This window comes from Solanum stenotomum, unplaced genomic scaffold (genome assembly GCF_019186545.1).
Source record: "Solanum stenotomum isolate F172 unplaced genomic scaffold, ASM1918654v1 scaffold36331, whole genome shotgun sequence".
NCBI lineage: Eukaryota > Viridiplantae > Streptophyta > Magnoliopsida > Solanales > Solanaceae > Solanum > Solanum stenotomum.
Genome location: NW_026033873.1, coordinates 52,922 through 67,451, shown reverse-complemented (window position 1 = coordinate 67,451; position 14,530 = coordinate 52,922). Strand labels below are relative to the sequence as shown.

The 14,530-nt window shown below is 33.4% G+C and overlaps 2 protein-coding genes across 5 annotated transcripts; one reads left to right on the top strand and one right to left on the bottom strand.

Annotated features, from left to right (window-relative positions):
- Positions 1 to 2,291: 2,291 nt before the first annotated feature.
- On the top strand, positions 2,292 to 5,374 carry LOC125852514 (uncharacterized). 3 transcript variants are annotated; one of them, XM_049532240.1, is made up of 7 exons: positions 2,292 to 2,595; positions 2,776 to 2,988; positions 3,156 to 3,344; positions 3,436 to 3,543; positions 3,623 to 4,080; positions 4,711 to 5,023; positions 5,129 to 5,374. In XM_049532240.1, exons 1-7 carry the CDS (start codon positions 2,313 to 2,315, stop codon positions 5,332 to 5,334), a joined length of 1,770 nt encoding a protein of 589 aa, XP_049388197.1. In that variant the 5' UTR covers positions 2,292 to 2,312; the 3' UTR covers positions 5,335 to 5,374. The 3 variants fall into 3 exon arrangements, with proteins under 3 accessions (XP_049388197.1, XP_049388195.1, XP_049388194.1); XM_049532238.1 differs by having other exon boundaries at positions 3,439 to 3,543; positions 4,711 to 5,374; XM_049532237.1 differs by having other exon boundaries at positions 4,711 to 5,374.
- A 410-nt stretch (positions 5,375 to 5,784) lies between these two features.
- LOC125852511 (MACPF domain-containing protein At4g24290-like) lies at positions 5,785 to 13,138 on the bottom strand. 2 transcript variants are annotated; one of them, XM_049532235.1, is made up of 8 exons: positions 13,011 to 13,138; positions 10,048 to 10,355; positions 9,006 to 9,244; positions 8,210 to 8,408; positions 7,937 to 8,014; positions 7,671 to 7,854; positions 6,737 to 6,903; positions 5,785 to 6,561 (listed from the first exon to the last, which is right to left on the bottom strand). In XM_049532235.1, the coding sequence occupies exons 2-8, from the start codon at positions 10,306 to 10,308 to the stop codon at positions 5,839 to 5,841; spliced, it is 1,851 nt and encodes a 616-aa protein (XP_049388192.1). In that variant the 5' UTR covers positions 10,309 to 10,355; positions 13,011 to 13,138; the 3' UTR covers positions 5,785 to 5,838. The 2 variants fall into 2 exon arrangements, with proteins under 2 accessions (XP_049388192.1, XP_049388191.1); XM_049532234.1 differs by lacking the exon at positions 13,011 to 13,138 and having other exon boundaries at positions 10,048 to 10,575.
- Between the last annotated feature and the right edge of the window lie 1,392 nt (positions 13,139 to 14,530).

The following is a 14,530-nucleotide window of genomic DNA, read 5'->3' as shown; positions in this document are numbered from 1 at the left end:
ACAACTTGCTTATAACAAGTCTGGAGGGATTTTTTTTTTTGAAACTACAAGGTAACATTTCGACTAAGGAACATATCCAATTGAAGGTCATGAAAGCTCTGTGCATGGAGTGGTCATATGTCAAACGAATGAAGCTGATTCAAGGGTCTAAGCTATGCAAAATTGCAGTTTAGTGGGATACTTATTGCTATTTTCATCTTTGTGGCTGGTGTTTTTCTTATCTTTTCCAGAAAGCAAAGAGATAGGACTATGTTCTCTAAGTAAGAGCAGCTAAAGTGTAGTAATAGAGACATCCATGTAACAATTAATTACTTGAAGCAAACTACTGCAAAATAAAAAAATGTACATCAGGCATCAAATGACAACTTGAATAACTTCAATAGATGCATCCGAGGACAAGTTTTGGTGAAGGACGAAGGAGATGCAACATTGGAAAATTCAACAACGGTCCTTGTACGGAGATGGATTTTCGCGATTCGGGTCACCTTCTTCGCGTGAAGAAGAAAGGGATTGTAATGGGTTTCTTTGGTATTATGGAGTGGGCTGCTCAATTGTTTTGTTAATGGGCTGCCGGGATTCAATTGGAATGAACGAAATTGGGCCAAATAAAAATTGGTTAGGCTTGCAATCGTAGCCATTGAAAGTTTAGAATGTAGAGATACTGAGTTAATTTTAGAGAATTCGGCTAGATATTAAATAAGATCAATTAATTAATGAATTTCTTCATCTTAACAAAATAAAATAATTAATTTAATTATAAATTAATAACTCAAAAATATAAGTATTAACTAACTAAACCAATTAACCAACTATTTAAGTAAAATTAAAATCTTTTGAGACGATTTTCGAATATTTGTAAAAATATACTAATTATATACATATTTATCTAAAACATATATATTATTTAAAAATTATAAAAAGTGACAAAACTATTTAAAATAACTTGCAAACTATTTTTGAAACTTTATAAAACTAATTATTTTAAATCGTTTAAAATTGAAGAAGCTTGATGATTAATCTATATTGTGGAGGTTCAAAATTGGGTGTCAACAATAGCTATAACATATTCAATGTAATTCAATAAGTGAGGTCTGTGGAGGATAAAATGTATGTAAATCCTTATGGAGTTGAGAAGCTATTTCCGATAGATCCTTGGCTGAAAAGAGAAGTTCATCGAAGAATGATTGTAAGAAGAAAAAAAATGACACCAAAATATCAAGATACAAAGCAAAATGAAGCAAGTAAAACATATTGAAGAATAAGAAACTACGTGATTACAGAATACTACTATCAACTATGTATTAATTAATAAGGGAAAGAGGATATGGAGCTAGCCCCTGCCTCTCCCACCTAATAGGAGATCACACTCGGCAGCTAGCTATTTACAAACTTTCTACATTAATTCTCGGCCTCCATACCTTCCTATCAGGGGCGAATTTGTGTACTAATTTTGGGTCATCCGAACCCGTGGTCATCTGACTAAACTCGATATATTACTTCTATAATTATTAAAGAATATATCAAATTAAAACTTGTTGAACCCGTTCTCAAAATGGTTGGATGGTTCACTGGTACCACTGCAAGATTTCAACTCACAGGTCGCAGGTTTGATCCCAGGCAGCCCCAATTCGCTGCAATTTATTTTTATTAACTAAAAACACATTTTTCATTAAAGAAAAAAAAAAAAAGCTAAATTTTGAAATTTCTAAAAGTCAAAGACTTCAAAAGTTTCCTTTTCACACACTTTTCAAGTTCCAAGTTCCAACAATTGTAAACTGATGGTATTTTTTGTGGTAATGTAATTTTAATGTATTGCTCGCTTAGTTATTGTTATTATAAATTTTTTTTACCTTATCTTTAAAGCAATGGTGCATCCGTTTTCTTAAAATCCTGGATTCGCCTCTGCTTCTTATCTAGGGTCATGTTCTCAGTAAGATGAAGTTACTCGAACAACAATTAGTCATCATTATTTATCAAAATAGTACCCTATATGTTTGGCAAGAAAAGTGAAATTATACAGTGTAGAATTTTTCATTCCTTGGATATGAAGTAATAATAAGAATCATCATGGACAAAAATAAAGGAATATAATGAATAAAGTTGTTATTAAGTAGTATTGTTTTTGTAAAATTTCCACAAAGAAATATAATTTAAATCAGAAAGCAATCAAAGACAAGTGAGTGTATATAGCTTTTTTCTTTTTGTTATTCCAATTAGTAACCAAGCCTAGAGAACTTTTGCTGAATAAAATCTCATTCATCAAAAAATATACTCAAAAGAATACAAAAACTACCAAAAATAAACAAAGCAAAATGCAGAACAGCTTCAGTACTAAAGCAAGATGTAGATCAGCAGCTTACAAAGCTGCATCATCATCATCATCAGGAGTACTGCAATCTCTCCACGTTTTACGCGATTTTTGGAAAGAAGAAGGTGTCTCCCCGATTGATAATCGGGGTGACACCATCCTTCACTTTCTTGCTGTAAATGGCAATTTGGCTGGTTTCGAAATTCTTGAACCTAATTTGAGTGTTAAAGATCTCGAAACTAGAAACAATAGTGGAGATACACCGTTGCACGAAGCTGCTAGATTTGGTAATGTTGAAATGTGTGACCGTCTCATCTAAAAGCTTAAACTGTTAGAGAGAACACTTTTATTTTTACTTAGTTACACGTGCGAACTTGATTCTTTTTTATCAGTCAAGCACGCTGGAATCTAGGACCTCTGCCTGCTCTGATAGACTAGTATTTACTTAATTATGTTTTCAACGACAGGTAAAAAAGATATGGTGGAGAGGATTTTGAGAGTTGAGAAGGACTTAGTTTATGTGCAAAACAATTTAGGAGAGACACCACTTTATGTTGCAGCTGCAAGTGGGGAGAAAGATGTATTTACTATTTTGGCAAATTGTGACTTTAGTAAGCTCACAATGAAGAGGAATGATGGTAAAACTGTCCTTCATGCAACAATATTCCATGATTGTTATGGTAAGGTTTACATTAGATTTCTGGTACTCGCTTTAGGACTCTGACTAATTCAGATTCGCGCCATGTATGGTCAATTAAACGGGCAAGCGTTATCTCTTTATATGGTTTTTGGCAATACTCGTGAGCTTAAACTAATACAATAATTTTTTTTGTTTAATGTCATGCAGAACTAGCAATAGATATAGTGAATTTGTATCCTGAACTTGTTAATGATCGCGATAATGATCGTATTACTGCTTTGGATATGTTGGCTACAAAAAGATTGTCATTCAGGAGTGGATCCAACTACTTATTTGCAGAAATAGGCAAAACACCTTCTGTTCCTGTTCAAATGATTGAAACCATCATCTATTCTTGTAAGCTCTACTTAATTTACTATAGTACTTAAAGTCGCGGAAACATGTCTGTCACATTAAAGTAACTGAACTTCACCCTCTTATGTGTTAGCAGGTATTCCACCGCGATATAAAGAATCAAAACTTAGCGATAACCAGACACAAGCTGGGACTAAGGTTGTCTGCGTTGAGAGGCTGTCGTTTACCAAGTCTCTATTAGGTACCACTCACCATTACTTTACAAGTTACACGTTCAATTGGTCGAGATGAATTTCTAGATTGTATTTTTGTTTCTCTAGGTAATTCCTGGTTAAAAGCTATTGATGAAGCAAAGCAAAAGCATATTCTTGCACTAATATTAGCAAAAATGTTGCTAGAAAAATATGATTGGAGCTATAGTAGTACTGATCACATTGTGCCAAATCCACTAATACAAGCATCAAAACATAAAATTGATGAGTTAGTGGTGGAAATTTTGCAAAAATACCATGAAGTTGTGGAGACATTGGATGAAAATAAGAGGAACATATTGCATATAGCAGCAGAACATAAAAACAGATTTTTGTTTGATTATTTGCTCAAAAAAGTGGCTAGTCAAAACAGGATGTTGGCTGATATTGATGAAAATGGGAATACAATATTGCATTATGCAGCAAATGTTGGGACACCATTTTTTACATCAACTACAGAACATATTGAAAGTGTATGGTGTGTGATGTCTGTGTTAATGATGATGTGGGGAGTACTATGGTTTAAGGTAAGTCTCTTAAGCTTTTTTTTATTTTTATATAGTATCGGTTACTACATGTTTTGAATAGGTCTGATTCATTAAGATCTTGAACGAAATCTTATTAAGAGAGGTTTCGTTGTGAAGTGACATTTTACAGTTAGTAGTTTAGTATATCCACTATCATCGCGAGTCACCTCCACTATATAGCCACCACATTAACTAGCACCATCGATGACTACCTACATCACCAGGCTACTGCTACCAAGTACCAACTATCTTAGCCACCACCACACAACCACCAGTGTCGATCACCTATACTACCAACAACCTCAACAACACAACAACTATTCTTGACAACTACCACCTACACTACGAACAATCACCTCCACTATCGACCATTTCTTTGTCATCATCAGCCACCACCATCAACTACCTTCACCGTTAGTGTCTACCACAAGCTAGCATCATACAGCCATCAACAAATTAAATAGTTTCATAAGTAAAAGTGAAACATGAAAATGGTCTAGGTCTAACTTGGCCAAAAGTCCTAAATTGACTTAAAAAACTTACATTTGTTAATTTTCACTTGATGAAACTCCCAACAAATACACAATCAATCATGTCTTGATAATTTCTTACTTACATTTGTTCTTACAGTATATAAAATACAACATGCATCCGCGCCTTTGGGACGTTAAAAACTCAGAAGGCTTAAAAGCAGAAGAGCTATTCGAGAAAAACCATTTACACGTACGAAAAGAAGCAGAGACAGCGGTTAGAAATCTATCAAATTCTACACTAGTACTTTCTACTCTCCTTTGTACCATCAACTTTGCCGCGATTTTCACAGTCCCCGGAGGTTTTGAAGAGAGAACTGGCCTACCTATTCTCCTTGACAAAGTTCAACAAGAACTATGGATGTTGATGTTTTACTTAGGTGCAGCACTTTTTAGTTCAGTATTCACTATGGGTACACTCTTATCATTTCTTCTGTGCAAATTTTATAGCAATGATTTCTACATTTCATTGCCTATAAAGATTATAATTGCTATTATTTCAATCTTTTATGCCACAGCATTTACAATAGTAGCCTGCCTTCAAGCACTTAACCTTGAGAATATATTCTTGAACAAAGATGTTTGGTGGCTTATTATAGCTGTTGTAGCTGTTGGCTTTATTATGGCTCTTATTTATGTAGATTTGACATTTCCTGTCTTTGATTATATGTACTATCTGGTTTCTTATTCATTCTTTGTATCCTATAAGAGAGGACATATGTAAGTTGATTGAGTTTATTACTACATTATATACAAAATATGAGTTAATTTCACGTATGGACTCTGAACTTTTCCATTGTAACAATAAAGTCATTAAATTATTATTCTGTATGGATCCATAATCTAGAAAGCTGTAAATAAACAAGATCTTTCTTTCCAGGTGATATGAAAGGAATGTATTGATCGATTCTTTTTGATGAATAGATCCAATCGGAACTTCTAATAGGTAATACAAAGGGATCAAATAGGAAAGGATACTAATATCATAGAACTAAACTGAAAAGAACAATTGAAAAGGTGGAAAGAACAAAAAATAAATCCATTCATTCCACTAATTTCTTCTGTACAATAGTATAATATTTTCCTCCCATTGTTGGCCATTTCTTGGATAAATTAAACAATATGATATATCATCAAGATATTGGAAGCTGATGAGACTAAATGTAACTGAATAAAAATGATATAAAGAAAAGGACAAGGCTACCCCAGAATATGTACACACAAGATATTATGATTCATTTAAGAAATCTAATAGAGCAAACTTCACATGCAAACCTATCTTCCCACCTTCTGTAACAAGCTTAGCAGCAGTCACCAACCAATGTCCAGGAGTGTCGTATGGTCCTCGTGCAATCTCAGCCGTATCCACATACTTGAGCATCTTTGTTGATCGAACTGGTACTGGAGGTCCGTCTGGATATACACCTGAGTTAAGAGCAGCAGGAAGCTGCTTTGGTGCAGCGTCTGTCTTTGTTCGCTGAGTGAACGTAAAAGTTGTGCTGAGATTTGTTAAGAAACTTGACCTATGAGTACCCTCTGGTGTAGCTGCCCACTCTGTCTTTCGTATTGTGCAATTGGGAAGATAGGTGAAAAGTAGACGCAGGTGAAGCACCGTCTTAGGCCACTTCCCTTTGCTGACAAGGTGTGCACCAGTTACCACGAAGACGCCACTGGTTTCGCCCTGCATCCAGCTTGGATCATGCTTAACTACAGATGAGCACACGTTGGAATATCTCGGCCATCTGACGGGATCTAAGAATTGGTCGCTAGATTCATAATCATCGGAGCCTCGCCATTGACATGGCTTGCATGAGGTTGGGTTATTAACAGACTTGGATGCCATAATATTTGGTAAACTAGAAAGATGTTGTACATGTATGGCTAACTGGTTGCATTTCTTCCCTTCTAAATACAAGCGCAAACCAATGACGGGTTTTTGACCACTTGTAACCTACATATACGAAGAACATATTGATTAGGTGCCATCATGAACATCAATACCAGTGCATTAGAAGCCATGGCCAGACCAATATCTCATTGGAACGAAGCACATATAGTTTCAACTTTTATTATTTTTGTAATAAAGCAGCGGTCTTTTTGCTAAGAAAGTAACACCAAAGAAGTACCTGGGTAGGTCTCACACAAAGCTTTGGGCCGAATAAACAGAACTGCAATGCAGGGCAAGATGCCACTTTTCTTTGATGGCTAAGAGGCAGCTCGCAGAACAATGGCGCCCACTGGCTAGGAACTTGAAACTCGAGGAAACACTGTAAATCCTCTAGAGCAGGCTTATCTGAGGATGAAACAAATCGCAGATAACACAACTGTCATCTTTCTTGAACAGAAAAATGAAGAAGAAAAAACTGACAGATACGAAAAATACGCCGATTTTATGAAATATGCTAGATACTAGAATTTATTAAGAAAAAAAGTTCCTCACGTTCTTCTGTATGGATAATTATTTCTTGTGCAAGGTAAGTAAATATGCTGAAGAGTTCAAGAGAATGTCAAAGAAAAATGATCACAAGACGAGAAAAAGAAATAGCCACCGAATATATGCACTATGTAAATTTCAATCGAAATTATTGCCATGTCAGAAGATAGCCTTGTTTTAGTCACAGTAAAATACTGCAGAGTAGATAAAGCCTCAGTGAGTAGAACTACTAGTTTACAAATAAATGGTCAACGATGAAAAGAAAATGATAAACACTAGACCCTCATACAGATATGATAGCCAAAAATGTATTCAGCTACATTAACATTCATTAACAAAAATTAGGCCAAAGCAAATTCTTGAAAAATTTAAAATCTCCAATTTGGACTTGCATGACCAAATTTGATATTCTTGTAGGTTAATCTAATTTCGTCGGTTTCTTTTACATTTTGGAACACTACACGAATACCTAAAACCCAATTAAAACAATATCTGCAACAGTACCTGAAACACGTTATTTATTTTTATATATAAAAGAGATGCAGTGATGCACCTTTTATCTGATTATACACTATTTATGGATGGAAAATATGTTTCTCATCTATAAAAGACTATCAAATACTTACAGCGTAGATATAAATTAATCGCATGGCTGAGATAACCGCTTCCTGGTATTCCTGTTAGGAGCGAAGTAATTGGTACAAGTCTGAAGAGTATGCCATCAGGGTAAGCAGCCACGGTCTGAAGCCACTTCGAGTGGCTTTGTGCAAACACATCACCACCTCTTTTTGACCAAATTATAGTGAGACCCTGCTCCACATTATTCGTTAATAACTAATCATGTCTAGCACTTGTTCCATTTCAGAACACAAAAAAGCAGAGAGTGACTTACATCCTTGCTTGATGTCTCTGTTATGCTAGTAAATTGCATGGTATGCGACTGCAACATGCGATTGAATACCTCGGGGACCTATAGATTTGAAATAGAAATCCATTCAGATATGATTGACCCCACTTATGTGCATAAATATCAGAACATACCCAAACATAAATCAAGTGCCTATTTAAGTGAATGTAAAATGGAATAGTAAGGGTTCATATATTATAGACACCCCCAGCTTGTTTGGGACTAAGGCGTCATCGTTGCTTAGAGAGTGTAAAATACCTTCTTTTTACTGTCTTTTGACTTCCACTCAGGCAGCGGACTTGCTTCATCAGAAAAGAGACAATCTCCGAGATCATCCAAGTGTGCTTTTAGTTCAGCAGGAGGAACGGTTGAAGATGGTTTCTGCTTAACACAAAGTAGGTCCTGGCCTCCAACACCCATACCCACAATTATGTGTGTCCCATAAGCCTGAATAAATCTGCTTAGAATTGTCAAATTAGAGATCATATGAAATAAGACTACCATATTTTTTTTGATAAAGGTAACATTGAAATAAGACTACCATATGAAAACACAAATGCAGCTCCAAACACTACCATACAGTAGCATAAACTCATCCACCAACAACAACATACCCCGTGTAATCCCACAAGTAGGGTGGGGTCTGGGGAGGGTAGAGAGTGTGCGCAAACCTTACCCCTACCTCGTAGAGGTAGAGAGGTTGTTTCCGATGGACCCTGATGTTGTGGGATTACACTGGGTATGTTGTTGTCAACTACTCCGAGATAAGTTTATCATGGAGTTTTGTCAATTTTGAAATGACAAACTGAAGATCCTTAAATTAATCAGTACAACAACAATTACACCTATGCTTCAAGAAAGTTGGGGTCGGCTATCCTTGAACGCATCAGTACTTAATCCTAAAACTAAAAGGGATCCACAAATGCATCAGTTAACAGTCTCCTCAAAGGCATTGCAATGATATTTCAAGAAATTATGCTTAGTCAGTTAGAACTCACAAACGGCTATTCATCCGATTAAGCAAAGAGAGTACACAGTGGAATGGAGAAGCTACCTGGATAAGGATGCTGGATCCCAATGCGGTGGAACAGCTTTCTTCACTTGGTCATGGAGTACTAATGGGGATGCTGTCAGGTGCAAATAGTACAACGAGACAAAATAACCATCGAACGCCAGGTATTTAGCATCTGCTGAATCGTTCAACCAGGCTCCGCTTAAATCAAAAATGGCATTTAGATAGCCTGATGGAACCTTTCCATGTATTGATGATTTTTGATTTAGCAATGCTGACATCTGCAATGAAGATTTACGGGAAATTTGGAGCTAATGAGACAGCCAATAACACGCTCAACAAAAATACAACTCTAAAGATCACTTTGTCAATAATATATAAAAAGGTATCATTTTTTTGAAATAGATCAATAGAGAAAGATCATCATATAAAATGGAATGAGAGGAGTAGATGTTCTAAAACCTTGACGAAACTAATCAGTAAGATGTAACGACTTCACCTAAATTGTATTGGCCATCTAAGAGAAATTAGACCCCAAAAGAGTTATGTAGTTATAACAATACCCGCACCTCAATCCCAAACAAGTTGGAATCGATTATACTATGCATTTTTTAATAATCAATTCACAATGGTCATTAGAACAACTTCTCCTACTCTTTTTTTGATAATCACGTTGTCCTAGGCCATCTTGCGCGTACCTCAACTAAATCCTTATGGTACCTACCTCCCACCAACATAGGTACCAGGTAACTCTGACCACCAAGGCTTGAACAGATATTAAAAAAGAACCTATTGCTACTTCTCGTCTTTTACAGCTTGTTAAGTCAACTTTATGAGTGGTTAATTTCATCTTAATTAACAAGAACAAAATTCATAAAACTTGTCTAAAAATTTGAATTTTATCAAATACAAACACTAGCTTTAGAACTTCATCTAAAAATTTGAACTTTAACTAAAAATTCAATTAAAACTACAAAATTCATTCACATAACAACTTCATGAATCTAAATTATACATACAATCAAACAAACAAAAAAATTAAACCAAGTAAATAATCATTAAACAGGAGGGTAAAAATGGAAACCTGATTAAATTCGAGAACATCAGACTTGAAACGAATGTGGTCCCCTTTATCACATCGGATATTTTCAGATACATCGGGAATTGTAACGCCGCCGGGGATGACGACGTTCCGTCTATTACTCTCATCCAAAATTACCAATCTACCCCCGTTTGGACATCTTTTTACGAACTTCAACCTGAAATCGCTAGCAAAATCAAACCCACAACCCAAAGCTTCCATAGCCTTAACTTCAATCCGCTTCCTCTCGAATTCTTCACCCATCAGCTCAAAAACGACGTAGTTTTAGTCTTTCTGGTTGGTTTTTTGAGCTGAAAAAGTACCAAAAAAATGGAAATTAAGAAATATTCATTTGAGAAATGGGCGTATAAGGTTTGGGGGTAGGTAGGGGGGTTTTGGTCAGAAGTAGATGACGGGAGAAGGAAAGGGAAAGAGAAAAGGTTTGACTTTTGACCAGATGTTTCGTCTGTAAATTGTTGACTCCATTAAACTTGTTACTAAAAAGAAAGAAGGAAGAAGGAAAGCACAACCAAAAAAAAAAAATTGAAAATTGAATTGTAGGTGAAAAAGGGTAAAAATGGAATTTCATTTTTCGAAAAATCAATTTTTTTAATTATTTTTTTAATCTGGTCGGTATTTGTTTTAGTTCTAGTTAATGTAAAATACAAATTTGTTGGTATAAGAGTTGATTTTTGCACTTTTTGGTTCTTGTTTTAATTCCCTTAATACGATAGAAAAACTACATGTCAGACGTAAACGTCCTATGTTGTACAATATAACAATTTATATTTTTATGTCAATGTTTGCGTCTGCAGAACGCTGAGTATTGAGGGATGTAACAAATGTGACGATATTGTGTTGCGCTCAAAGGGGGAAATCGTCATCTTGAAACTGAATATTAATTTAGAGTTTTTGAAATATTAATTTAATTTTTTACCGAAAAACTTAATTTGAAAAATGTGTTCCTTACCAAGATATTTCATTATTGAAATAGTGATACTTTTGAGATATCAACAAATATTACCCAACATGAAGGTTGCTCTTAATTGAAAAGTTGTTTCTTTTTAGAAATTTCAAAGTTTTAAGAATAATGCAACATGATTAATAGCATGAAATAGTTGACTCTTGCCAAATGCAGAAAGAAAAATCAATTTTGGATCAACTTCTTTGTTTTTTTTCAAAAATTAAATTTCAGAAATAAGTAAACATATTACAAAAGTACTAAAAATCACAAATGCATAATTAAAAAAAAATTAAAAGGTGTAATGTAGTTTGAATATGTTAAATGAAGTAATCCATTAAGATGTCATATTAATTAACTATTAGTTAACATCAAATTAAACAAAAAAAAAACATTCCTCACCTACTATAGGATACAATAATTAAAATAAAAATATTAATGAACTTGGAGTTGGTAAACTAATTTACAGCTTCAAGCATAAGCATGCATACATGTAGTAGGATAATAATTAAGATTAATAAACTATGAATAGAAGATAATTTGATGTAAGCCTAAAAAAGTTTTTCAGGTTCAAATTTCAAAACATAAAAGATATTTAGACTGAAGTGGTCAATAAATTTCTAATATTAGATGATCAACAATTGATGTAGTTTTAGCAACACAATCTAACCAAACTTAACTTGATATATATATATATATATAAACTTTAAATAAATACTCATTATTAAACCCATAATTTTAAAGATCATTGAACTCTAAGCTAAAATTTTAATGTAATTAAAATTTTGAATTCGTTTTGATATCTCGATAGATAATTATAGAATTTTCAAGAATCTACCGATCGCGTGGCAAATAGTAGTGACGTGGGACCCAGAGAGTGGCTGATGAAGTATTGACTGTTTGTTGGTGAGTCAGCAATCTCCAACTTTGATTTGATTATTCATTTTATTTTATTTTATTATTCTTTCCAAATCTCACCTGCTTTTTCCTTTCACTTTAACTAATTAATTACTTAATTCAAATATTATCTTTAATTGAGATATGGATCAGTCCATCTAATTAAAAAAAATAAATAGGCATATTATCTTTGTCTAGTTCAACTATGAATCAATGAAGATTATATTCTAAGAATATTTCCTATGATAACATGTTGGTTACCATTCTAAGTTTTGGAGATATCTGACTTTAATTAAAAAAAAAAAAAAGGGGTATAATATATTTTTTTTAAAAAGCTTTAAGTAAGAGCCAGCTCAGCAACATGAAATTTGTTGTGATTTTCTTTATATCTACCCCTTATGATTTATGAAGATTTAATAAGGTAGGTGCTTGCAAGTTTCGTAATGATATTTCTGACTTGAGAATAACTATATACAATTAGTGTACTACATTTGATTAAATCAACTATAATTAGAATATATATAGTAGGTACGTGTATATTTATATTAACTAGTTGTGTGATATGATCAAAGAACCAAGAGGGGAAAAATGAGATGCAAATTGAAATGTGAATAATCTCTAATGACGAATGTTCTCCTTTTTAATAAGTCTTGCATGATGAAAATTTAAATTAGTCAGATTATTAATTGGTATCGCTACTAAATGAGACAAGAAACATGAGATTGTACATCATGAGCTAGATCTAAATCGCAAGAAAAGAAAAAGGTAAAATGTAAAAGAGAAAGTGAATAATCTCTACGATAACAAACACTTTCACTTTTATCAATAGCTTTTTACATAGTGCAAATCAAAATTTTGGAGAATGTACCTTATTATCACGAAATAGATCTAGAGGTTAGCCATTAGATCTCGACTCATTCCATCATCACTATAGAATGTGGTAGGAATTAGGATAAATGAGATGAGAGATCTAGCTATCAAATTATATCCTTAACAAATTTTTTTGATTCGAGCACTATATCTGAATTAATCGGATCAGTGAATTACAAATACATATGAAATGATTAAACAGAAAAACAGAAAACTCATCTAAAATTAACATACTTACAATGAGAAAAACTTGAAGATCACCTCCTCAATCTGCCAAAAGCCTCCCTAATAGAAGATATCACACATAATAATAGGAGTATTTAAATAAGAAAAAAAATTCATTGAGCATTTATTACTTAACAGATAGAGTCAACGAGAGAAGAATATTGACTAAGGACTATTGATATTAATGAATTAATTAATTATGGATTACGTTTAATTAAATTGGATTCTCTATTCATACAGTTGGTTATGATGTTGAGATAATTTTGCATTAACAATTTTAGGTTTAGTACTATTTAATAAATCATTTTAATCTTTGACCATATTTATCATCCCTTTCTTCTCTGTAAATTTTTTACTTTGATGAAAAATAAATAAAAAAGTGGTAAGTTAGTGTAAATGCAAAAGTTCATAATCATATATTGGAAAATTTAGGAGTCATTTGGTAGGTGCATAGCAAGGAGATCTGATATTATAATCTCGAATTCTTGATATTATATTTAATGTTCGGTTATTATTTTTTTTATTTTTTTTGGAACCTCAGGATAACCCGCAGCCACTACAACCTCTGCCCATTGCTACAACCTCTGTCCTTTGGGTGAGCAGTCTGTGGTGAGCACTGACTAAACCTTCCACTGTGTAATTGTCTGCAAACCACACAGGGGATGTAAACCACATTAGGCAAGCCCTATGCAACAAGCTCGACTTAGAAGACATTGAGGGGGGATCGATCCCGGGTCATCCGTGTGGATAACCACCCTCCAAACTAATTGAGTCACCCCGAAGGACTTTTATTATTATTATTATTATTATTATTATTATTATTATTTCCACATAAGTATATTATACGTGAGTAAGTTAATTATACGGAAAAGTTATATATTAATTTATTTATGATGATAGGGTATGAGATAATAATAAAAGACTAAATTTTTATTCCATTTAAGAAATAAACACATTTTATAAATTGTTAAACATTATATAAACGAAAATTAAATTGTACATGGTATTCCAATTATAATTTATAAAATTGGGGCATCCAACATTAATAGGTGTACATCTAGTCAATTTTTCTACGACTATATAGTATTGTATAAAATTTCATGGAATTGTTATTTTCTCGATTGACTCATGACCAATTGTAATTGATATTCCGAATTCTTTGATATGCTAAGTTGTTGACTATAAGGTAGCAAAGGTCATTCTTAAAAGTGTAGTTTTATTACACAAAAACACTTATCATGTGAAGAAGAATTCATCTAATTAATATTTGAAAAACGTGATTTTAGGGCAAAGATTACGCTAATTTACGTTACAGTATGGGCAGAGAAGGAGAGTTCATATAAATTTCTTATCAATAAAACTTTGTTGGAAATTTGACAAAAGGAAACTTCAAAAAGTACATTCATCTAGAATTTGGACAAGTCCTTTGTAAGAAAAGTAAAAATATTTGAACTCGTCAACTAATTAACTAGAAAGACAACAGGCTATTTTTCTAACACATTATTGATTATCCTATAATTCAATTTAGAATCA